This window comes from Tupaia chinensis, unplaced genomic scaffold (assembly GCF_000334495.1).
Source record: "Tupaia chinensis unplaced genomic scaffold, TupChi_1.0 Scaffold149448_1, whole genome shotgun sequence".
Lineage (NCBI taxonomy): Eukaryota > Metazoa > Chordata > Mammalia > Scandentia > Tupaiidae > Tupaia > Tupaia belangeri.
The window spans coordinates 1200660-1224374 of record NW_006209292.1 but is presented as its reverse complement, the minus strand read 5'-3'; the positions used below and the strand labels follow the sequence as shown (position 1 = coordinate 1224374).

Below are 23715 nucleotides of genomic sequence, written 5' to 3'. Positions count from 1 at the left end.
CTCCTAGTTAAAATGCTTAGCTTACAGGCAGGAAAAAAGGTTTAAAGTTGGCTAAGAATTTCAATTTTATGTCTGAATAAATGATGTAAAACCATAAAAGAACTAGCAAAACACCTCTTATTCACAGCCTATATCCCACACTAATATGTGGTTTGCATTTTGTAATCATTATAATTGCGTAGTCCCCAGTAAGTCATGAGAAGTGTGCTTGCGTATTTTTATTCACTACTAGTCACAAAACCCCTCTGAGGGAAACAGTACTAACTTTACACATGAAACAATTGTCGTATGATTTTGGAATACACCTAGAAAAAAATTGAATGAAAAACATTGCTAAAAGGGCCTTTGGCCAAACAGAGCTTAGCCAGGTGCCTCATGCGTCCCCACACTAACGCGTGCATCATGTCGCTGGTGTTCATCGCTGAGAGCGCGAGCAACTGGAGAGTTTGAAAAACACCTTCACTGGGCACCCAGGTCACGGGGGAGATCTGTGTAGAGGAGTCTCCCAGAACTCACCTGTGGGCTTCCACACTCAAACTTTGGCCACACAAAAACCAGGGACTACAGCAGTAGTAAAGTAACTTTGTATAAATACTTCCTCAAGCCCTTGGAATTGCATTTTTCATTCCTACTCTTCACAAATGGTAAGTGCACATTTAATGTGAAAAACAGAAAAAGAAAAAAAAACCAGTATATGTATAGTTATAGAATAAGCTTACTTGCTTTTTGTCACTTTCCTGAAAGATATTAACTTTAAAGCACTAGAAGGATTAATTAAAAGTTAATGTTACTGGGGCCAGCAGATGGTATAGTGATTACATAGCTGAACTCCCTCATAGTTGACCACAGTTCAAATCCTGGACCTGGTGGCTTGAAAATCACACCGAGCGTGTGCGTACGTGCCCAAGATGCTGGAAGGAGAATGGAGGAGAAGGGATTGTGGCGTGGCCATCCCCCTGAGGGGTGATTTCTCAATGTCCCTCTCACTGTTTTCTCTCTCTCTCTCTCTCTCTCTCTCTTTCTCTCTTTCTCTCTCTCTATGGTGAGTGCATGTGCCCTATGGCAAAAATCTCTAAACAAAACAAAAAAACCTAATGTTACTGAAAAGCATGCTAACATTTGAATTAGACTAGAAGTTAACACACCTCATAAATGTTGATGGTAGGTTGTATTTTTTTAGTTGGGGTTTTCTGTGCCAATTTTCTCAAATGCTAAATTTCTCTCTTTAAACAGTGCACTTCTGGGAGCCAGCAGGTGGCCTGCTGATTATGGTGCTGGACTCCCACATGGCCAACTGTGGTTTGAGTCCCAGACCCATGGCTTCAAACTCATGCTGGGTGTGTGCTCATGTGTGCCCAAAATCCCTAGAGGAGAATGAAGGAGATGGGATTGTGATGTAGCCATCCCCCAGGGGGATGATTTATTATTTTCTCTCTCTCTGGAAAGTACATGTGCTCTATAGCAAAAATCATCCAAAAGAAAAAAAAAAAAGAAAGAAAGAACTAGGTGCATGTGCGCACATGCCCCAAACCCTGGGAGAATAGAAGAGAAGGAATTGTTACTTGATCATCTTCCTGGAGGGAGGGAGTGATTTGTCACTTTCTCTCTTACTTTCTGTCTCCCTCTGTCTCCAGTGAGCACACACACACCCCATGGAAAAAACCTTAAACAAAGGAAAAGTGTTCTTCTAGTTGCTTGTATTTCAGGTTGCTTAAAGCCCTTCTGTAAATGCAGTGTCATTACTTTCGATGCCTGTTTCATTCCTAGATGTCTCGTGACAGAGTCAACCAAGATCTCAGTGAAACTATTCCTCGACTTCCAGGAGAAACATTAATTACTGGTAAGCCCCCCACCCCTGCCGACATCAGGATGTGCATAACTTGGTGAGGAGTCCAGCAGGTTCAGGTGGCTCCAGTCCTTCTTGCTCTTTAGAAGTCAGACAGATAGGCCAGTTCTGTTTAGAAGCATTAACACAGAAAGAACTCTCTGCATTTGTTTCTTGATCAAAGAGTTCTTTCAATAGCTTGGAGCTCAGAAGGATAGTGATATTCTTGTCTCTATACAAAAGATGGAGAACAATTTCGGGGAAAATGTGGAATATCTTTTGCAAGTCTCTTATTGGAACTATAAGCTCTTATGGGCTAAGGTTGTAAGAACAAAATGATATTAAGTTTTCTAGTCTATGATGTATACTTTAAAATGATAAACTTGAAAGCTTACATAGTCTCCTATTGGAAACACAGGAGACCATATTAGTTTAAAATATCATTTGTTTTTTTAGAAAACAGATGTTTGTAACACTAGGATAACATTTTGATGTGTTGATTTTTTTTTCTTGAGAAATTCATACGAAGAGGAAGGTATCTACTTTGGAAGGGCCAAGTCATTCTGACTTAAGAATGCAGATGCAACAGACAGCTTCTGAGCCAAGCACTGATGTTGTAGGCATTCTCATTTAGTGTTAGGGCCGACATCCTTCTTTCAGAATCCACAGTGTTTGAAGATGATATATGGTTACCATTGTTTCAGGGAGCTTTTGGATTTATTGACTAAGATCTGGGTTGTTGTAAAGGTCTTCATTAATGTACCTTTGTGAATTGGTTACCCCATGCTCCATGTCTGTATCCCCAGACTTGCACACATAATTCTAGTCTTAAAACGGAAACCAGTGGGATGTGTCCATCCCAAGTCCTGGATAAGAGCAAAGATGTTTTAGTCTTATGGTCTTCATATATGCAGTTTGGGTGCTGCATATTTATGCTGGACATCAGTGCCCAACTAAGGTAGCCATTAATTGAACTGGCATGAAATAGCCTTACTGGGGATTTTTCATTTAGCACCTGAGGAAGAAAGGATTTCAAAATCATTTAAAAAGATTAAAACCCATAACATATTCAAGGGCATCCTTGAAAGATAACAGAAAGATGTAATTCTATTGTAGTCGATTAACTCTTTTGATGTATTTCTCCTTATGTTTGATTCTACCAAAGATGTACTATTTTCTTGACCATTCGTTTTATACCACTGAAATGTTGGAAATGAGTCTAGCTGAACTCTACTCTGGACTATTAAGAGAAAGAATGACTGTAGGCAGATTTCTACTGCTGACATTCATTTATCAATAGCATCACGCTGATTGGGTGGCTGGAGGTTGGCAAACCTTAACACCACATCTGGCAATAAGTCTGTAACATTGTCCTATGTGAGTTGCCATCCTCTTGTGGAGGTAGCCCAAATAGTTACCATTACAACCAACTGAGGGGAGTGGCAGCACTCCCTCATTACTTCTGCTCTCCAGCTGTAGTCACCTTGTCCCAGGTAGTGACATGGGTGTTTCCCCTATTGCTCTGACTCCCCTAGCACAATAATGGAGAGACACAGCCAGTGTCTGTCTACTTTCAAGCTTTTCAGTACAGTTATACTGTAGTTACTCTTAGCTGAATAGTTTATATTAAATTAGTACCATTTGTTGTGTCTCGTGGTGTGTATTTCCATTATTTTAGAGTACTTTTTTGTTATCTTAATAGACAAAGAAGTTATTTACATATGTCCTTTCAATGGCCCCATTAAGGGAAGAGTTTACATCACAAATTATCGTCTTTATTTAAGAAGTTTGGAAACGGTAAGTAGATTATAAGACTATAAACATGACCCTAACTGTTAAAGATAATGCTAAACTGTTTCTCTTGTTACTTGAAAGATTGCCTGTGGATCAGATTAACATGGGGGAGATATTTGCTTCTCAACTCTTAATTTTTTGTTTATGCAAAACTCATTTAGCACTAATATAGATAGAGAATAGAATAAATTTTAAAATAAGTTTTCTTCCTCATAATAGTGGGGAAGGGCTGGTAATTGTAACTATTTACTAGTTTGGAAAATTTATTGGATCATTGGGAAAGCCATGGCACATTTTTGCATAGAAAAACACGTCATGAATTTCCCAGTGACCTACTACTCAGGTGCACAACTGTTTCTTGTTTTTTTTTTTAAAGAAGATTTTGCCTTAAGGCATGTGTGCTTGGCTGAGAGAGAGAGAGAGACTCAGACACATGAGAGGGAAAGTAAGAAATCACCCCCTGGGGGGATGGCCATGCCCCAATTCCTTTTCTTCCATTTTCCTCCCAGCATCTTGGGCACACACACACATGAGCCCAGCGTGATTTTGAAGCCACCAGGTCTAGGACCTGAACTACACTGGTCATGTGGAAGTCCAGTGACATAACTGCTATGTCATCTGCTGGTCCCAGAACTGGTTATCAAAAGCACAGATGAGAACCACTTGTGGCACTTAACAAGTAATACAGTAGTCCAGACACAGTTATATGTCCTAAAATGTCACAGATGTGGATGCTGATGTGAATCCCTGGTTAATGCCCTCTGCTGTAGAACTTTCTAAGTGTTCAATTACAAAGCACCAGGTAGCAGTATAGAGCTGGGGTTACTATGATATGGCATACTGCTGCTGTTATCTTTTAAATCCCCTGCCATGAAATGTTTGTCATAGCATCTCAAGGACAGTTCTATCAATGGAGAAAAGATGACCCCAGAAGAGAAAGAGAGAGTGGATAGCTGCTGTGGCTGCCATAGGACTTATGGTAGATGTGATGGGTTTTCATATTCAGGGCAGCCTAAAGAGGCAGAAGTGTTTTGATAGGGTGGACTAAGGGGAATATGTCTAGGGTTCATGGAAGAGTAGCCCTCTGGCAGCTTTTATACAGAAGATGTGGAGACTATTGAGTAATTCTTGCATTTGTTTCATTGTTTTCATCCCATGATATTTTTTAGTTCAAATCTAGATTGTACCTTTTGTTTTGTTATTATATTCATTATTATGTATGACTTCTGAAAAATGCTAGTCGTTATCCTTGTTGCCTTAGCTGTGGGAGCCCACTTTTAGCTACCCTGTGTAAGTTAGCTGTCTCAACTTCTCATATCTCCTGTAGCACAATGCTCATAGGGATGGGTACATGCATCAAAGCAGAGTCCTAAGACTGGGCATCTGATTTTATGTGAATCTATCCAGACTTCTAAGTAAGACTGGAGAGGAGTGAAGGGTTCTAGTTTTACAGAATGGGAAAGACGATTATGGACACTAACAGCAGTAAGTTAGGTGTCAACCCTTGACAACAATTGACAAAAATTCTACAAGTAATCATTTTAAACAGGTGGTATTCAAATACCTAGAAAAGAAATACACCCTTGGGAACGTATTGACCCATTGTCTTGATAGAATCAAGGCATATAGCAGTCCTGGGAAAGACAAATAGACTGGATAGTACACTTAGGTGGAGTTACAGACCGTTTATTAAAGGCTTAATGCCTGCCAGGAAGGGTGCTCATAACATCTTATTGTGTGGGCCCTTCCTCTCCACTGTTTCTAAGGCAGTACAGATGAGCACATAGCAAGTATGTGTGTCCAAGATGTGAAAAACAGTGCACTAGCTCTTATACTAGATGATACAGTCAAGATTGGAAATGGTTTTAATTGGCTAGGATATTGGAGCAATAATATATAATGATGTCAAATCTAGCATAGATCACTCTGACTCAGTACTAAACTCGATTGTTTCAATAAAGGATTCAGGCAATCAGTTTTAACAGGGATCCAAATTTATTTGAACCAGTGATTGGTTAGGACAGATTAAAAAGATAATACATATACCTATAGGGTGAATTAACAGAAGTATAACAAAATGGCCAGATAAAATGAGATGTTAGCCCATCTGAAATGTCATGTTCAAACCCAGGTATAGTCTTTTTTTGTTTTTGTTAGAGAGACTTTTGCTATAGGGCACATGCCCTCACCAGAGTGACAGAGAGAAACAGAGAGAAAGAAATTGAGAAATCACTCCCTGGGGAGTACCCATGCCACAATCCCTTCTCCTCCACTCTCCTCTTGGGATTTTGGGCATGCATGCATAGTCGCCTGTTGTGTTTCAAGCCTCTGGTTCTGGGAATAGAACCACAGTTAGCCAGTGATATAACCACTAAACCATCTGCTGGTTCTAAAACCAGGTTTTAAGAGAGATGTTGACAAACTAGAGAGTGCAAAGAGTGCAAAGAGGACCAGGCTAGTGAAGGAGCTGCAATGTGAGCAATGATCAAAATAAAGATTGATCTTTTATCTGAAGAAAAAGAGACCAAAGGAAGACACAACTGAGCTATCTTGGAGTATTTCAAGTGCATTTCTGTGGAGTCAGATTTCTACTTATTCTGTACAGTTCCTGAAGGTCAATGTGGAATAAATGCCATAGTCCCTGTCACCTGTGAGATGGCTCATTGACTAGCCACATATGCCTGGTTCCATTTTATGCTGTTACTGATGATGAACTGGGGAAATTATTTAAACTGAGGTGATGGGACAAGATAGTAGATATGAGGGGGTCTTCAAAAGGTTTGTGGAAAATATGGGTTATGAAAAGCTATGCATGGATTTCAAAGTTTTTCATAACTTGAATTCCACTTTTCACAAGCTTATTGAAGTCTCCTTGCATAGTGTGATTTCAAGTGCATAAAATAAATAATAAGTAGAAAACATCATGAGTTTTTGGTGAAATTTGACTCTCTAAGCCTGTAGAATGGGCGTCAAAGACCCTTTTTGCGAAGATGGTGCTGAAAGTGAAGAAGGAAACTCTTGCCCCTCCCAAAGCTGAAGTTAAAGAAAAGGCTTTGAAGGCCAAGAAAGCAGTGCCGAAAGGCATCCACAGCCACAAAGAAAAAGAAGATCCGTACATCATCTACCTTCTGGAGGCTCAAGACTCTTTGGCTGTGGAAGCAGCCCAGACATCCTCGAAAGAGCGCCCCAGGAGAAACAAGCTTGACCACTGTGCCATCAAGTTCCCCTGACCACCGAGTCTGCCATGAAGAAGATAGAAGACAACCACACACTTGTGTTCATTGTGGACGTCAAGGCCAACAAGCACCAGATCACACAGGCTGTGAAGAAGCTCTATGATATTGACGTGGCCACGGTCAACACTCCAGTCAGGCCTGATGGAGAGAAGGCATATGTGCTGCTGGTTCCTGATTATGATGCTTTGGATGTTGCCAACAAAATTGGGATCATCTCAAGCAAGTCCAGCTGGCTAATACTAAATACACAGTTTTCCACCATAAAATAAAATGATCTGTAGAAAAGAGGACAGAGAGAAATTTACCAAATGTGGCAGTATTAGGACTATCTGGAGAGCAGAATTAAGTGTGTTGTGTTTTTTTCCTTACACTCAGTATTTTTCCAAGTATCTGGAATAAGTAAGTAGTATTTTGATGGCTGGGAGCAAGCTTTATTTATTTAATTTTCATATGGCAACTCTAGGGTGGGGCTTAGTACTAGCTGGGTGAATAAAAGACTCTCTTGACACTGACTCTTAACTTATTTATTCTTCCTTTAAGTTTTACATAAACATTTTAAGCAATTGGCCATGACATTTAGTCCAAGTATAACAGCAAGCAGCTAATAGCTGCATACAGTATGTGAAGTAAGGCCATTTAATGATCATACAGGAGCTGAAGAACATAGTCACTGTAGTCTTTCTTCACTTAAAGTCCTAAACAAGTGCATTAATTGTGGATTTGCTACAAAATGTGAACCCTTTTCGTGTGAGTTTGACAAAGAGTTGTTCTCTCCCTGACATGTCGAAGTGGATGCCAGTTGGTTTCAGGTGTATGAATGACGTACTGGGAGGGATGAGCCCATATGCACAGCCTCATTCCACACTCAACCTTCCTGTTTGTGAGGTGTGGATTGCTGCTTCCCATCCTGGGGTAGCCATGGTAGCCTTCTACCTGCCCCTCCTCCTATCCGCAGCTGCCCTGCACATATACCCTGGCCGGATCCTTCTAGCAAGGCTGACCAGCCAGCTTCCCAGTCACTGATTCCCTGTAGTCCATGGAGTCCATTTTCCTCCATGTGGCAGAGAAACCTTCCAACTTCTCCCCAAGCACTCTGTTTTTAAACCATGCCAAGCCCCTTCCTTTTCCTATCATATATAAGCCATTTTCACTGAACTGGATGCCCTTTCTCTGTCCCCTTCAGAAGTTGCTGTTCATCCTTAAAACCCACCTGAAAAGTCACATCCTCTCTGGAGCCCTCTCCAGCTTGTCTTCAAAGAATCACTCTCTCTTTGTGTCCCTGCAGCCCTTTTCTCATGCGTCTGTGTTACTAACACTTATTGCTCGGAAACTTTTCTGGCCACCCTCGCTAAACTTGTAGAATCCCTCTTCTAGATTTACTTTTTCTCCTGAGCACTTGTCACTGTCTCTCATTGTAACTATTGCACTGGCTCACCTGTGTCTCATCTGATGGAGGGTGAGGATGCTCATCTGGCTGTACACAGGTGTCCTCCCAGCTCTGAGAGTGAGGCCTGGAACATGGAAGATCAGTATGTGTGGAATGACTGGATTCTCTCCTACTTATTTGCTGCTGTGTCTGGTCTTATGCCTCACCAGTGCAGAGTCTGGTAGACAGTAAATGCTCAGTAAAAGTATGTTCAGTAAGCGGACTTGGGAGGGAACAGGCTCTTTTCTGTGTTGTTAGTGTTGCTCAGAGGACAAAGGCCATAGTGTGGCGCCCACTACATTGTGCCATCTTGAATACCAACATTACTTCTGAAGTTTCCAAATCCCATAGCTGCCTTCAACCTTGAGGATGCCAAGGAATTTGTCTTTGGGTTAATATTGTGACTACTGGGGCCAGCAGATGGCATGGTGGTTGAGGTGCTGGACTCCCATATTGCCAACTGAGGTTCTAGTCCCAGACCTTGTGGCTTGCTTTCTCACTTTCTTTCTTACTCTCTTTCTCTCTCTCCCACACACACTCTCTCTTTCTCTCTGGTGAGAACACATGCTCTATAGTAAATTTAAAAAATAATAATAAATACAATTAAATAAAAAATTCTTTAAAAAATATTGTGACTATGGCAGGGGCTACTATAGGCATGTGATACCCTATAATCTGGTAGCTTCCACAAGGAAGACTGCTTCCATATTTCCTTCCAGGAGCACTTTGGAATCAGACACTGTAGTAGTGAAAAAGACAGTTGAACCCTTCATTCATTCGCTCTTTCATGTCTTTACACCAAGCAGTCAGTGAGTCTGGCATCATGCTAGTTGGATAATGCCTCCAGGTCATGCAGCCTCATGGGATGTAGAGATGAATTAGTGTGATGACAAGGCCTACAGAAGTGCACACAGCACTGTGAGGCTCCCAGGGAGCAGTGACTGCCCCAGTGTGATGGGTCATGGAATGCTCTAGAGAGGAGTGGTATTTGAACCAAGTCTTACAGAATGGAAGAACCTCCTGGACAAGAGGGAAGGAAGAGCATATCAGGTAGAGCATCGCTGCATCCATATGGTGCTTTAACATACTGTGTGTATAATGGTATGGAAAAGCACTGCATGCTGTAGAGGTGGTCAGGTAGCCCATTGGAGCTAGCATGTTGGGGGAGACACAGTAGTGGGGGGCCATAGTGGGGAGCAAGAAGAGCTGAGGCTGGGAAAGGGTCAACCTTGGGGACTTAAAAGCCACAATTAGGCAATCAGCATGTCACATGGAGAATGTCATATGCAAGATCTTCAGAAAGTTCATGGAAAAATGAAATTAAAGTATGGGGTTGTTTTGGGGCCAAACATTTTGAAGTCCATAAATAATTTTTCTTATTTATTTCTTGTTGCATTAGTTTTTAAAAAATTTACAACTTCTTATTTACATTTAATCACTGCATATCTCTGAGCACACAATGTGCTTTTTCAGAATATAAATGCAGTATTTGACATAGTTTTTCTGATATACATTTTCCATGAGCTTTTTGAAGACCTGTGACTCAGGTATATATTTCAGGAAGGGGATTTTGGTCACAGCAGTTATGACAGATTTGGGATGAAAGAGACCAAGGCAGGAAGACCAAACAGGACATCGTTTTCATTTTCTAGGGTGAGTGGTTAGGGCCTAGTGCAGTCATAATGGAAAGAGAAAACAGGGAACTGCCAAGAGAGATTTGGGAGGATTCAGGGGGGCATTGGAGGTGGCAGCCAAAGGGATGTCAAGTCAAGACAGACTCCCATGAATTTCACTTGGGTGATTGGAGCTGCTCCCATTTATCGGCATAGGGGCCCCAGGTGAAGGAATGCTCTGTGGAAAAGCCTGGTAGTGAAATAAGCTGAAGGCATGGGCTTCCAGCTGTTCCAGAGCAGCTGAGAGCGTGACTCTAAAGCTTCTGACATTGCCAGCTCACAGGGAGTAGTGCAAATCATGGGAGTCTAGGGGTGTGTGTCGTAAGAGGGAGAAGATATGGCTGAGGAGAGGATCCTGGAGGACATGAACCTTTTCCCATTGTGGGAAGAGAAAGAAGGGAACAAAGCACAGTGGTCAGAGCAGCAAAAAATCACCCTCCTGAGAGGAGAAACAGCCAAGAAGTTGGGAGCTGACTGTGATGTGAGACACTGTAAGGGTCCTGAGATTGAAATTGAGAAGAGGCCTGAGGTGGCTGTGAGGTCAGCAGGAGCCCAGTGAGAACCCATTCTAGGGAGAGGTGGGCGGTCACTCTTCTGTGCTCCCTTCGCCTGGTCTTCTCTGTAAAGACCTTGTAGCTGCCATGCTCCAGTGGGCATCTCTCTATTCATTCTCCTGCCCATGGCTTAATCTACCACTTGGCTTCAGTCACCCCTCTGTAGATGAGGGTCTGCATTAGCAGAGCTCCTTAGAGTTTAGCAAGCCTTTCCAGACACTCTTCTATCTTAGCACATAGCCACGGACAGATATGCAAAGCAGATGCCACCCCACCCCACCCCCTGGTCTTTCTCTCTGCTGGTGCCAACCTTTTGGATATTACTTGGCTTTTTACCTGGCACCTCAGACTCATGGCCAAGCTGAAACTATTCAGCTTCTTCTTCCTCCTTCATTTCTTCCTTTTGGAGTTCTTGGATCACTTCTTGGTGCCAGTTTTCTTCCCATCACTCTGAAGTCACCTCTGTCTCCCCGTGCTCCCTTCTGCTCTGCAGTTTTCTCCATTTGCCCTGGCTCTTCTATCCCTGTTGCCCCACCCTAGGTCTAGGCCTTATCCCCAACATCCAGCTCCCAGAGCATGGCATCGCCTTCAGGCATCCCCCATTCTAGCTCCCTGGGACACACTTGCAATCATAATTTTCACCTCCCAGAGACTCAGTACTCCCTTCCTTTCTCGTCACTCGTTCCTGAGCCAGGTGTTCAGGGTCCTCTGCAAGCTGCTCCCCCATGTATACACCCCATGCTCTGGTTCCAGCAAGCTTCCTACTGTTCCCTGAACCAACCTGGTGCTTTCTTATATGTGGACTTCTATCTTCAGGCCATTTTCCCCTCCTAGAACATGTATTCACCCCACCCTATCCCTGCCATTTACCTCCACTCCTGGTAAAATGTTTTGAAATATTGAGGATAGAAAGTAAAGAATATCAAGCATCTGTGGATCTGCCACCCAGCTGATGAAATCGCATCTCCTGCTTTACCCAGGCATGGTTGCCAACCAGAAGCTGGTATTTCTCACTCCTGGTCTTCCACACATCCCTTTGTGAAGTAGAATGGAATCTAGAAAGCATGTAGGAAGCTAAAAAATGGGTTCGATTTTTCTGTCCCCCCACTCCAGAAACAGTGCTTCCATTTTGGTTTGAGAGTGAGAGACACAAAGTTTGCAAATCCTTGTAGAGTCTTTGCATGGATGTGGCCCCCAAGATGCTGAACATCTGGGTACTTGTAAATGTGCTGGTTGAGCAGATCATAAATGGCCCTTGGACATTATAATCTGGTTCTAGGTTGAGGATGGCTGGTGAGATGACAAAAATGTTGGATGTACAGTTTTCACTTCCTGATAGTAAGTCAGAAACACCACATTCTTCTTGGATTAAATTCAAGGAGAAATTTGTTGCTTATTTTTTTTCCTAAAAGGTGGTGATTCAGTTCTTCAGGTAGAGTTCAATTTGATGGTTCTTTTGTTGACTCTAGAAAGGTAGAGCTCATGATATAAACTTTTACCTAGTAAAGAACATTTTGTGAAGGACTGGGATGATGTGCTCCAAGCACTCAGCTTCTCTGGTGGGTTACTGTGCACAAGTTGCACCTGGGACCTCCAGGTGTGTGGACAGTGCATGTCGGCCAACTGTCTCTCAAATACCCGGTTCCAGAATGAGCTTTGAACAGATGCTGGGGATTGCGCCATCCATGAGCAGGGCATCTGACACATGCAGCAGCACCTCAGTTTCCTCATCTCTGTTACTGCTGCCAGGGAGCTATAAGCCTTAGATTCTGCTGAGAAGAAAGGCAAAGCCTGCTTTGTGTTGTAGACATCTCAAAGCTAGAGCTATGAGGGAAGGCCAACCTCTGTCATTACAAGCACAAGCAAAAAGGATTCCTGCAGTATTTTTCTTTTAAAAAATGCATTGGAAAATGTTCAAGATTGTCCTGTTTGAATTTGGCACCTCTTTTCATGGTAAAGGAGGTAAAATAATGCTGAGTAGCCTATAATAAAACACCCTAGTGTGTCTGTACATGGGAACATCAGTGGGAAGGTAGGACCCATACCATTGGTATTTTTTAAAACTTTCTATATTAAATCATCTCCTTATATTGCTTTTGCAAAAAGAATGCTATTTTCAGGTTTTAAAAATGCCTGCTAATACCTTAGGTTCTTTTGTCGCTTGCCCACATGCTAGTCCTCAAACCTGAGGTCTGTAGGCTACTGAGCCCTGATGTTAGAAGTCACATAATTGATTGAATTATATAGTTTCACAACAAATTCAGGCTTTCAGACCTCAGCAAGGGTTTCATTGCTGCATGGCAGTTCTTTTACTCTCATGTGGGCTGCTCATTACATCCCCCTCCACTGCAGTGACAGACTTTCTGGCTCTCCAGCTGACCTTGCCTCGTGTTCTATGAAGTAGAGTCACCCTCCCTGAGCTCCACTATATTCCCCTTTCACCATGAAATGATGTCTGCTTTCTCCCATCTTTTCCTCCTCTCCATCAGAGAGGAAGGAACTATTAGGTCGTTGGGAAAGTCATGATGCATTTTTCCGTCATGATTTTCCAGACAACACAATAGATGACATCTTTTCCAAGACGAGGCCTTCTCTTTCAGCCCTCCTCCTCTAACCTGCTCTGGAGTCTCGGTGGCCCTTCAGTTATCCTGTGTCTTATGTGTTTGGATTTCTTAGTTTGTGGCCACTCACCCCCAATTCCTGCATCCCCGCCTTTTGCATATCCATTCAAGTCTTTTTATTTTAAAGCATCTTCTGGCATCCCTGCTTCCCCACTATGACCACCGCTCTCTTCCTGTCTTTGCCCACCTGCTCTAAGCTGGGTAACTTCCTGAGCCTGGCGTCTGCTCCTGTGACACTACTTTCCCTGCTCAGTTTCAGGGCCAGGGCTGAGTCCTCTCTGCAGCAATGGCCATCGCTGACTGCTCCTTCCTTCTTTGTCCTTCCTTCCATGCACTTTTGGCTCCTTTTCCACTTCTGCCTTTTGCCCTCTATGCAGTTCATCTTTTCCTTCCTGTCTCCTAAATTATTTTCCCTGGGATTCTGTCTTTAGCCTTTTCCCTCTCCTTGTCCAGTTGCTTTTCAGTCTATAGCTCCAGTCCCAGTCTTTTCCTCCTTCTTCAGAGAACATTTGAGAGTCACTAAGATGTGTCAAGCACTGTGTCAGCTGCTGGGATAGAGCAGTGGGTACAACAGACATTCTTCCTTCCTCCTGAGGCTCAGAATTCTGGTGGGACCAACAGATGCTGTTCAAGCAGTCTACCCTATGCATAATAACAAGCCATGACAAGACATGTGGGAGCATCCCAGCAGTGTGGGAGCTTGCAGAGCTTGGGGATGCCAGGTCCCTAAATGTGAGGCAGGAGCTGGGAAGGAGAAAGAACTGAGAGAAGGGCATACAAGAGACCCTAAGGCCAAGGTTAGCTCGAAAGGACCACACGTGACTGGGCCAGGACAGAATGGCAGCAGAAGGAGGCAGTGGCCAGACAGCCTGAGCATTGCCAATCCTGGTAGGGATTTTGTGGTTTATTTTCACTTTTTTCTATTTTTCATCAACTTTGTAATTGACACAAATTGTATATGCTTGTCACATACAACATGTTTTGAAATACATATAAATTGTAGAGTGGTTCATTCAAGGCAGTTAATGTATTACCTTAAACACTTACTTTTTTGTGATGAGAACACTTAAAATCTGCTCTCGGTGATTTTCAAAGATACAAGGCCTGTTATCACCTGATAGACAGTAGATTCCTTGAACTCTTTTCTTACATCTCATGGAAACTTGGCTTCCTTTGAGCAGCACCTTCCCAGCCACTGCTCTCAGCTTGGAGCCTTGAGTTCAGTGCTGAGGAGCTTTATGATGTAGTGTAAGCAGGGGCGGGGGTGTGTGAATGCATCAGATACGATGTTTTTTGACAGATCGGCCTGGCTGCTGTGTGCAGGGCCGACTGTTGGAGGAGCCATAGTGTGTGCAAGGAGACCACTCTGGGCTTTGCTGTGGTCCTGAGAGCATGCTAGTTTAGTTGGAGAAAGGGTGACAGGTTCCAGATTGATTTAAGAGGAAGACATGGAGACTGGATTATGCATAGAGAAGGGGATGTCGAAGTTGACTCCTAGGTTCCTAGCTTTTTGTAACCAGGGGGGACAAGTATCAGCTACTGAGACAGGTAACAATCCTGTGTTTAGTTCTGGGCATTTTGAGTTTGAGATACCCATGGGATCTCTCTTCCAGTTCTGTGTTTCCAGCTGCCTACTCAGAATCTGTACTTGTTTATCATAATTTCAAACCCACTTTGTGTTAATCTTGCTCCAAAACCCCTCCTGTGTTCTCTATATCTGGAGGTGGTAACACCATCATCCATCCCAGAGATCTGGGCTAAAATCTGAGTCATCTTTGATTCTTCTCCCCTGCAGCTAATCTCTTGTTTTTTACCTCTCTCACACACCACTCTCAGGTTCTTCAAGTCTCTCACTTACACTGATATGTTGACTTTCATGATGCTGAGGAGCAGGTGTAGCCCTCTCCTTGCTGGTCTAGGGGGCTCTGTGCTGCTAAATAATCTTCATAATTCACCATTCTGATCATGCCCCTCCCCTTCTCAAAAGTGTTCCATGTGGCCCGGCCACACTGATCATACCCTATGGTACTTCCCAGGGATTCTTGCCATCCTGTCCTACACCTGGCCTGCCTGATTTTACTTGTTGGTTTGTTTGTTTATGAGATCCCCATGCCTTCCCATGTGTGTAGCTGATGTAACTGTTACCTGTTTCTGGAAGGCAAGTCTAACTGTCATTGTTCTATCCTTTAAGAATCACCTGTTTTTTGTTTGTTTGTTTGTTTGTTTGTTTGTTTGGGGTTTTTTTGGGTCTTCTATTTTTTTTTTTTTTGCATTCAATCACTGTATATCATTATAGCATACTAAATGAATTTTCTCCTCATGAATACACTATATACTGGCTCAGTCAAAGATATTACCATACATGTTATCATGAACAGATAATTTTCTGTTTTTGTGTCCATTAAATGTTTTGCTTCTTTATTTTTCGCCTTGATTCCCACTGTCTCACCCTGTCCCATTTTCTACCCTCTTCCCGCACTGTATCTAGTATCCACAGTTGTTCTCCATGCCTTTATACCTTCTAATCTTTCTGCTTTTAGCATAGAGTACAAACATTCAGTATAGAGTGAGGACATACAGTCTGGCTTGCTTTGCTTAGCAGATAATCTTCCATATTTGACATACAGTGTCTCTCTTTCATAGTCTGGCTTGCTTTGCTTAGCAGTAAATCTTACATATTTGACTACTTTCTATTAAATGCCAGGGTCTTATTGTTTTTTATGGCTGAGTAGTATTGTGTAGTGTGTATGTGCCACACTTTTTCAGTTCATTCCTCTGTTTGTGGACATTTGGGTTGGTTCCATGTCTTAGCAATTGTAATACCACAATAAAAAAGGATATGCAAGGGTTTGTTTTTCCGGCTGAGTGTATTCCTATCCTTTGGGTAGATACCCAGGAGTGGAATTGCTGGATCATATTGTAGTTTTATTTGTAGGTCTTTGAGGAACCTCCATATTGTTCTGTACAGAGGTTGTACTAATTTACATTTTCACCAACAGTGTAGGAGAGTTCCCTTTTCACCACAGACTCACCAGCACTTATCCTTCTTTATTTTTTGTAATCTTGGCCATTCTGATTGAGGTTGGGTGATATCTCATTGGTCATTGTTGCAGAACCTTCATGGGATACAGTTAGTAAGATAGCAGCTTGCCTTCTTTGCCCTCACATTCCCTTGAGGACTTTTCTGATGATTCTTGGTTCTTGCAATCTGCTGTCACAACTATTGGCACATGTATCTTATCTCCCAGCCCTGACCCAGCCCTGAGCTCTATGTGTCTGATCTTCATGGACTTTGGTGCCCAGTACCCTTTCTGTTACTTAGTGTAGCTGAGAGAGAGAGAGAGAGAGAGAGAGAGAGAGAACACATTGTTTTAGCTTGTCTGTCATATTTGCTTTTCAACTATTTTAGATAAGTAAAGGAACAGAGACACGACTTTGAGTTAGAATGGACCTTTGAGAAGCCTTGTTTATTCCTATTTAGATGGTAATGGTTCAGGTTTCCAGAGAGTTAAGCTGATTTTCCTGTTCCTGGATCTTCATGTTTGGCTGCTGAGTTATCTGATCCTGAACATGTCATTACGGGAGGAAGTGGCAAGTAGTCTCACTAGCCATGGGTGTTTTTGGTCAAGAGCTAGCTGGTTCTCCTGTGTCCTGTTTTCTGTTTTGTTTTAGGTCAGGTCAATCTGAACTGTAGGATTTCCTTCACACAGGGAGAGAGCAGCAGGCATCATCTTTTAATTCTACTTTTTTTTTTTTTTTAAGATTCTTGTTTCCATGTTGAAATTGGAGTATCAGGCTTTTATTTGCTGGCTAATCTATGTATTTTAGGTATAAGTTTGACATTTAAGAATACAGTCCATGCTCATGAATCTCAATCCAATCTAAGCACAATAACAGACTGCTTATAGTTTGATTTTTAAGATTTTTGTATGTTTATTTCTTCCTTGAACAAGAGGAGAGAGAGAAAGGGGAGAGAGAGAGAGAGAATCCTCAACAGAGTCTCCATGCTGCAGTTCACCTCTAGCTTTGACCATCCTTGGATCATGGGCATGTGCACCTGCCCAGTGTGTTCAGAGAGGTCTCTGTAGGTGAATGCAGAAGTTTTCCATGTGTGTCAGCCTCACAGAATGGTGTGTTACCACCATACCACTGTTGGCCTACTCAATAAGATGTTTTTAATAACTAGACTAAAATGAGAAGTAAATTTGAGGGTATTTCCAAAAGTTTGTTGAGAAATGGAATTAAGGCACAAGTTTGTTTTCATATAAAAATTGTCTGAAATCCATATATAGTTCTTTGATAATATGCATTTCCATGAAGTTTTTGAAGATCCTGCCTACATTATAATAAATAGCTATATATCACTGTCATTGAATAGCGTTTTTTGTCTTGGAGCATTTGAAATTCAGTCTTGTAGTGAGATATCTTGCCCCATGGCAATCACCAAAAACATCCCTCCTTTATAGGTATAGAAGAAAGATCTGTCCGATGCTTGAAGAGCATACTGATCTGCTATATTTGGAGAGCTCAGTTATGTCTTTTACATACTAAGATATTCTTTGTCACAGTAATGATAATAATAATAATTCCCCCCCCCATTGATTTTTAGCTGCCATTGGCAGGCACCATGCCAGGTACTTTAAATCCATTATCTCTAATCATCCCTACTTTACGGGAACATGTGTCTGCGTGTTAGTGACTTGCCAAAGTCATCCAGCTAATAAACGTCAACACTCAGATTGGAACCAATTTTGTCCACCTTAAGAGCTTGTGCTTTATTCGCTGCACTGTGATAATTACACCCTTAAATTTCTTTGACTTTTTATTTTGAAGTAATTATGAATTCACAAAAACTTGCAAAAATAATATGGTGGTGTTGTGTATCTGTCACCCAGTTACCCATTAACTGTGCTGCTTTATTATTTTTTAATTGCCAGAGGGCATATATACTCACCAGAAAGAGGGGAGCAAGCACCCCACCACTGGGGTGTGGTCATGCTGCAGTCCCTTTGCCATCTCTCCATTCTGTCAGGATTTTGGGGGCATACTCACATATACACTCCATATGTTTTTCAGGTTGCCAGGGCTGGTATTTAAATTGTGGTCATCTAGTAAGATCTAGTTGCTTTAATCACTAGGCTGCAGGGCCGGCTCACTATACTGCTTTATCAAAACCTGAAAGTGGGGACCAGCAGTTAACATAATGGCTATGTCACTGAACTCCCATGTAGTCGACTGCAGTTCGAGTCTTGGACCTGGTGACTTAAACTAACACTGGGTGCGTGTGCGTGCATGCCCAAGATCCTGAGAGGAGAATGGAGGAGAAGGCATTGCGGCGTGGCCATCTCCCCTGGGGGGTGATTTCTCGCTTTCTATCTCTCTGTCTCTCTCTCTCTGTCTGGCTAGCACATGTGCCCTATAGTATATATATATTTAAATTTAATCACTATGTATCTTTACAATGTATTCAGTTGTCAGAAAAGTCATGATGCATTTTTGCATAGAAAAACAGAAGAAGTACATCATGACTTTTCCAACAACCCAGTACATGATTTTTCCCCCAGAGTGAATACACTGCATATTAATCAAATCAAAGACATCACCATATACATTATCATCAAAAGATGAATTTTTACTTTTATGTATCATTTGTTTTTTCCCTGATCCCCTCCCTTTTACCCCCTATTAACCACCCTCTATTACCTCCCCCCATATGGTCTCCAGTATCTACAGTTGCCTTCTCTGCTATTATACCTTCCAATCTTTCGGTTTCTGCTATAGAGTACAGACATTTGATATATATTAAGTGGGGACATACAATGCCTGTCTTTCATAGTCTGGCTTGCTTCACTTAGCATTAAATATTCCATATTCATCTACTTTGTATCCAGTGTCAGGGTCTCATTGATTTTATGGGTGAGTAGTATTGTATAGTGTATATGTGCTACATTTTTTCAATCCACTCATCTATTTTTAGACATATTCCATGTCCTAGCAATTGTGAATAATGCAATAATAAACATGGATGTACAAGTGTTTTTCCAACTGAGCATTTTCCTATCCAGGTAGATAACCAGGAGTGGAATTACTGAGCCTTGTGGTAGTTTTATTTGAAGGTTTCTGAGGAACTTCTATATTGTTATCCCATCAACAGTGTGAGAGGATTCCCTCTGCATCATACCCTTGCCAACATCCATGTACTTTATTTGTATCCCCCAAAAGAATATTTGTAAAGAACAAAAATTCAAACACCTTTCAAATATTTTTTTCTTTGTCAAAATAATCTAACACAGTATTTAAAAAAATTTGGATTAATAACTGTGTAGCCATTCATGTCTTCATCTACATGAATGTTCATTTTATGTTACTATAGTCACAGTGTATTTTATGTTTTGCTTTTTACCACTTAAACTTATTACTCTATGTGCCATAATTATTTTAATAACTGCATATTTGTTCCATCAAATTGACTAACTAATTTCCTCCACCCTGATATCTGCCTCTGGCTCTATTGAGTATCTTAATACTTATAGTTTTTTTTCTTCCTCATGAATGATAGCCATAAAATAAATTCCTAGGAGTGAAATTATTGGGTCAAAGGTAAGACTATTTTTATGGCTCTCTTGATGTGTGTTCCTAGGCCTTAGCTTGAAACTTAACCCTGCCCCATATTTAATGAGCAAGTTATTGAAGCTTTTTTAAACTTTGGTTGTCACATCAAGAATTAGGGATACTTGGGAACCAGCAGTTAGTGTAATGGCTATGTCGCTGGACTCCCACGTAGTCGACTGCAGTTCGCGTCCCGGACCCGGTGGCTTAAAACTCACACTGGGTGCGTGTGCGTGCGTGCCCAAGATCCTGAGAGGAGAATGGAGGAGAAGGGATTGCGGCGTGGCCATCCCCCCTGGGGGGCGATTTCTCACTTTCTGTCTCTATGTCTCTCTCTGTCTATCTGGCGAGCGCACGTGCCCTATAGAGAAAATCTCTCCAAAAAAAAAAAAAAAGCAAGAATTAGGGATACTTCACTCACATCCTGGAATGGTTGTAAAGATAAAGTGAGATGATGCATGCAAAGCCCCTATTGCAGTACCTGCCACAATGAGGACTTCTGCATGTGGTAGCTGCTGTTATTCTCTTGTTGCAGTGGTTGTGAGTCCACTTCCCTGACATGGCTCCATATAGTGCACTTGCACCCAGAATTGAATAGCAAATGATGGAGAAGTGTTGCCACACTTTCAGGACCTTCTGCTTTGGGAAACGCACCCATACCTGAGACAAGCAGTGCTTCTACAATGCTTGGTTTCTGGTGGGGTAACAGAGACGTGTACATTTGTGGTACCAAGACAGGGTGAATAAGTGATGCAATGGCAGGCTGAGTCACATGCTGTGGAACTTCTGAGGGGGGTGTGGTTAATTCTACCAGGTCTAATGGGAAAGCAGGGTTTATTGAGCCCAGGCCCAAACCATGGGGAAAATCTCAATAGTTGGGAAAGTTAGATCTTCTATTGGGTCATCAGAAAAGTCATAACACATTTTTTGCATAGAAAAATAGAAAAATACGTCGTGACTTTTCAGACAACCCAATAGGGAACACATTTAACAGAGCACATGACTTGATTATAGTATTAGAAGAATGGTGAAGGAGTTGACTTAAGAGAAGCCTACAGAAGCAGGCTGGAAGTGATATGAGGGCCCTGGCATTGCATACACAGAAATGTAGTCTTTGTTCCATAAGCAGTGCACAGTGGCAAATATCGGGGGTGGGAGTGCATCTTGATTGTGAAATTGACTATTTTAATGCTTTTTCTTTCATGTGTAAACTGTCATTTTTGTTCATAAAATGGTAAAAAGACCAAGGTAAAAATACTCTGAAATCACACAACTATTTTTATGTTTTTGAGGTTTTAATTATACTGACAGAAATAATGACTTTGATATTTTTATCCATTACAGGATTCTGCTCTAATACTTGATGTTCCTCTGGGTGTGATCTCAAGAATTGAAAAAATGGGAGGCGCGACAAGTAGAGGAGAAAATTCCTATGGTCTAGATATTACTTGTAAAGTAAGAAATTTAATGCATTCTTACACAAAGAAATGGGCACATTAGTGTCAAATGATAGTAGAGAGTTAATATGGGTTTTAAAAAAGAATCAAAACTTCTTGTCAATCTAAGGCCTTGGAAATTCTTTTTCTCTTAGGATAGGTCTTTTCGAAAATTCCTGGAGAAATAATTCCCATATAAAGGGCCTACTGTGATCACCAAGTATGAGGATGGGAGGAACTGGCTAGTTTGTTAGTCTGTATGAGTAGGAAGAAGACTTTGTAAATGAAATTTCTTAAACCATTTCAGTTTTTGTTCCAGTCTTGCTAGGGCATGTCTTCCTATCAGGTGTGACCAGCTAGTCACCTTCATACCGTGAAAGGAAGGAAGAATGAAAGAGATTTTGCCTTCTGTGAACAGGATGTATATTTACCTCTAACAAACTGTAACTTTTGCTCCATTTTTCAAGGTAGTGGCCTAACATTTGTTTAGGCATGGTGAGCAACAGAAGTTTAATGATAACAGTTTCATTAGTTATAATACTATCCATATCCTGAGCATCTGTGTCACTCCAGACACATGCTACTGGCTTCTCATCTAGTCTGCAGCACAGCGCTCTGAAGGATGGACACATTGTAGAGGAGCCCAAGGCTCAGAAAGATTGGATAACTTTGCTAAGACTGCCTTCTATGGGGCAAAGCTGGAATTCAGGTCCAGCAAGATAACATGCTGTAAACAACAAAATAAACACTCAGACAAGGAAACCTGAATCCCAGGTATTGCCTGTCAAAAGACTAGTCTGTAGCCTATTGCCCAATTCTAGAAAGAGCTGGAAGGGTTTGGAGGTCATTGATCCTGGTATTTCTCAAAGCTAGATGTGCATCAGGATACTCTGGGAAACCATTTCTAAAATGTCAGTGTTTGGACATCGCCTGTTAAACCCTGCTGTAAGATCATCTCTGGAGCCCAGGATCCAGAAGGTTGGGATGCTTCTAAGGTCTCAGGTGACTATGAACCATCAGGTTAGCTCTGGGTCAGTAGGCTTGTTCTGTGAAGGGGCCAGAAAGCACATATTGGAGGCTCTGTAGGCCACATAGGATATCTATTGCATATTCTTCTTTGTGTTCTCTTTTTCAACCCTTTAAACATGTAAAACACATTCTTAGCTTGAGAACGTGTGAAGACTGATCTGAACTGAAGTTTACTGACCCCTGGCCAGGCCAGGTTCATTATCTGACAGATCTGAAAGTGTGAGATCTTTGCAGAATGAGATGACTTACATAGGGTTGCCCAAGGAGCTGATGAAGAATGAGAATCAGGACCCAGGTCTCCTTTTTCTGGTCCCATGCACTGTGACTTCTTTTTCTTTCTTTCTTCCTTTCTTCCTTTTCCCTTCCTCCTTCCTTCCTTCCTTTCTTTCTTTTAGTTTTTTTTTTTTTTTTCATAGAGAGTATGTGCTCACCAGAGAGAGACAGAGAGAGGGAAAGTGAGAAACCACCCCCCAAAGGAGATGGCCATGCCACAATCCCTTCTCTTGGATTTTGGGTATACATGCAGATGCACTTAGTGTGATTTTCAAGCCGCCAGGTCCAGGAGTTGAACCATAGTTGGCCACATGAGAATCCAGTGCCTTAACCACCACACCACCTACTGATCCCTCACTGTGATTTCAAAAAACCAACCTCCTGTACTTATGTTTGGAGTATGACTTCAATACCATGTTTTTCTCTCCAGTTTATCAAAGGTCAATTCTAGTATACTTTATCAAAAACCATAGGATTTTGTCATTATTAAACTTGATCTTCCCTATCTTAGCTTTTTTATTTTTGTTTTAATCTAAGCCATGTTAATGCCTTATCTATTATCTCAGCTATTGTCTACCCTTTGAGGCCTAGAAATAGGAGGATTTTTAAATTTCATTTTCTTTTATACATTCAATTATGATTCAAGTTATTTAGCTTACAAAGTGAGTATTTCAACAGGTGAACATTTCTCCCCAGTCCAGTTGATAAAATATCTTCAACAGATAATACTACATTTCTTTGTCCCATTAATGCTTTGCCTCTCTGTTTTTCTTCTAAATGTCCTTCCTCAGACCCTACTCTTTCACACACACTATATCTGGTATTTGCATCCATTTACTGTGTTTCTATATCCTTTAGTCAATCAGTTTCAGTCACAGAGTGCAGACACTCGGTATATATTAAGTGGGGACAAAGAGGATTTATTTTTAAGGTAGTTTTTATATTTTCAATAAAAGGATGCATGGGAATAGAGTGTTGTATTAAAGTACTCGGGAAAATGGGGTTGCTGCTTTGATGATTTTGAAGTGACTTTCATACTAATAGAGTTTTTTTTTTTTAATTCTATTTACAGCCTGACCAGTGGTAAATTTTTATATTTAAATCTTGATCCTCCCTACAAAAATGAACGAGACAAAGCACATTCTCACCCTTTGACTCTATATTGTAAGAGCAACAGGCTTAGGAATCACTCATCAAGTATAATTTTCCAGTGTTACACATGTATATTTAATAGAATTA

The 23715-nt window shown here is 41.5% G+C and overlaps 1 protein-coding gene across 2 annotated transcripts in view; it reads left to right on the top strand.

Moving 5' to 3' along the window:
- The window catches only part of MTM1 (myotubularin 1), a 90555-nt gene that overhangs the window by 1783 nt on the left and 65057 nt on the right, over window positions 1–23715 (top strand). Inside the window, exons 2-4 of one of the 2 annotated variants that reach the window (XM_006171199.3) lie at window positions 1768–1840; window positions 3528–3622; window positions 21083–21193. In XM_006171199.3, the coding sequence (XP_006171261.1) occupies window positions 1768–1840; window positions 3528–3622; window positions 21083–21193 (279 nt within the window). The remainder of the gene's footprint in view (window positions 1–1767; window positions 1841–3527; window positions 3623–21082; window positions 21194–23715) is intronic. The other variant, XM_027769371.1, reaches the window with a different exon arrangement.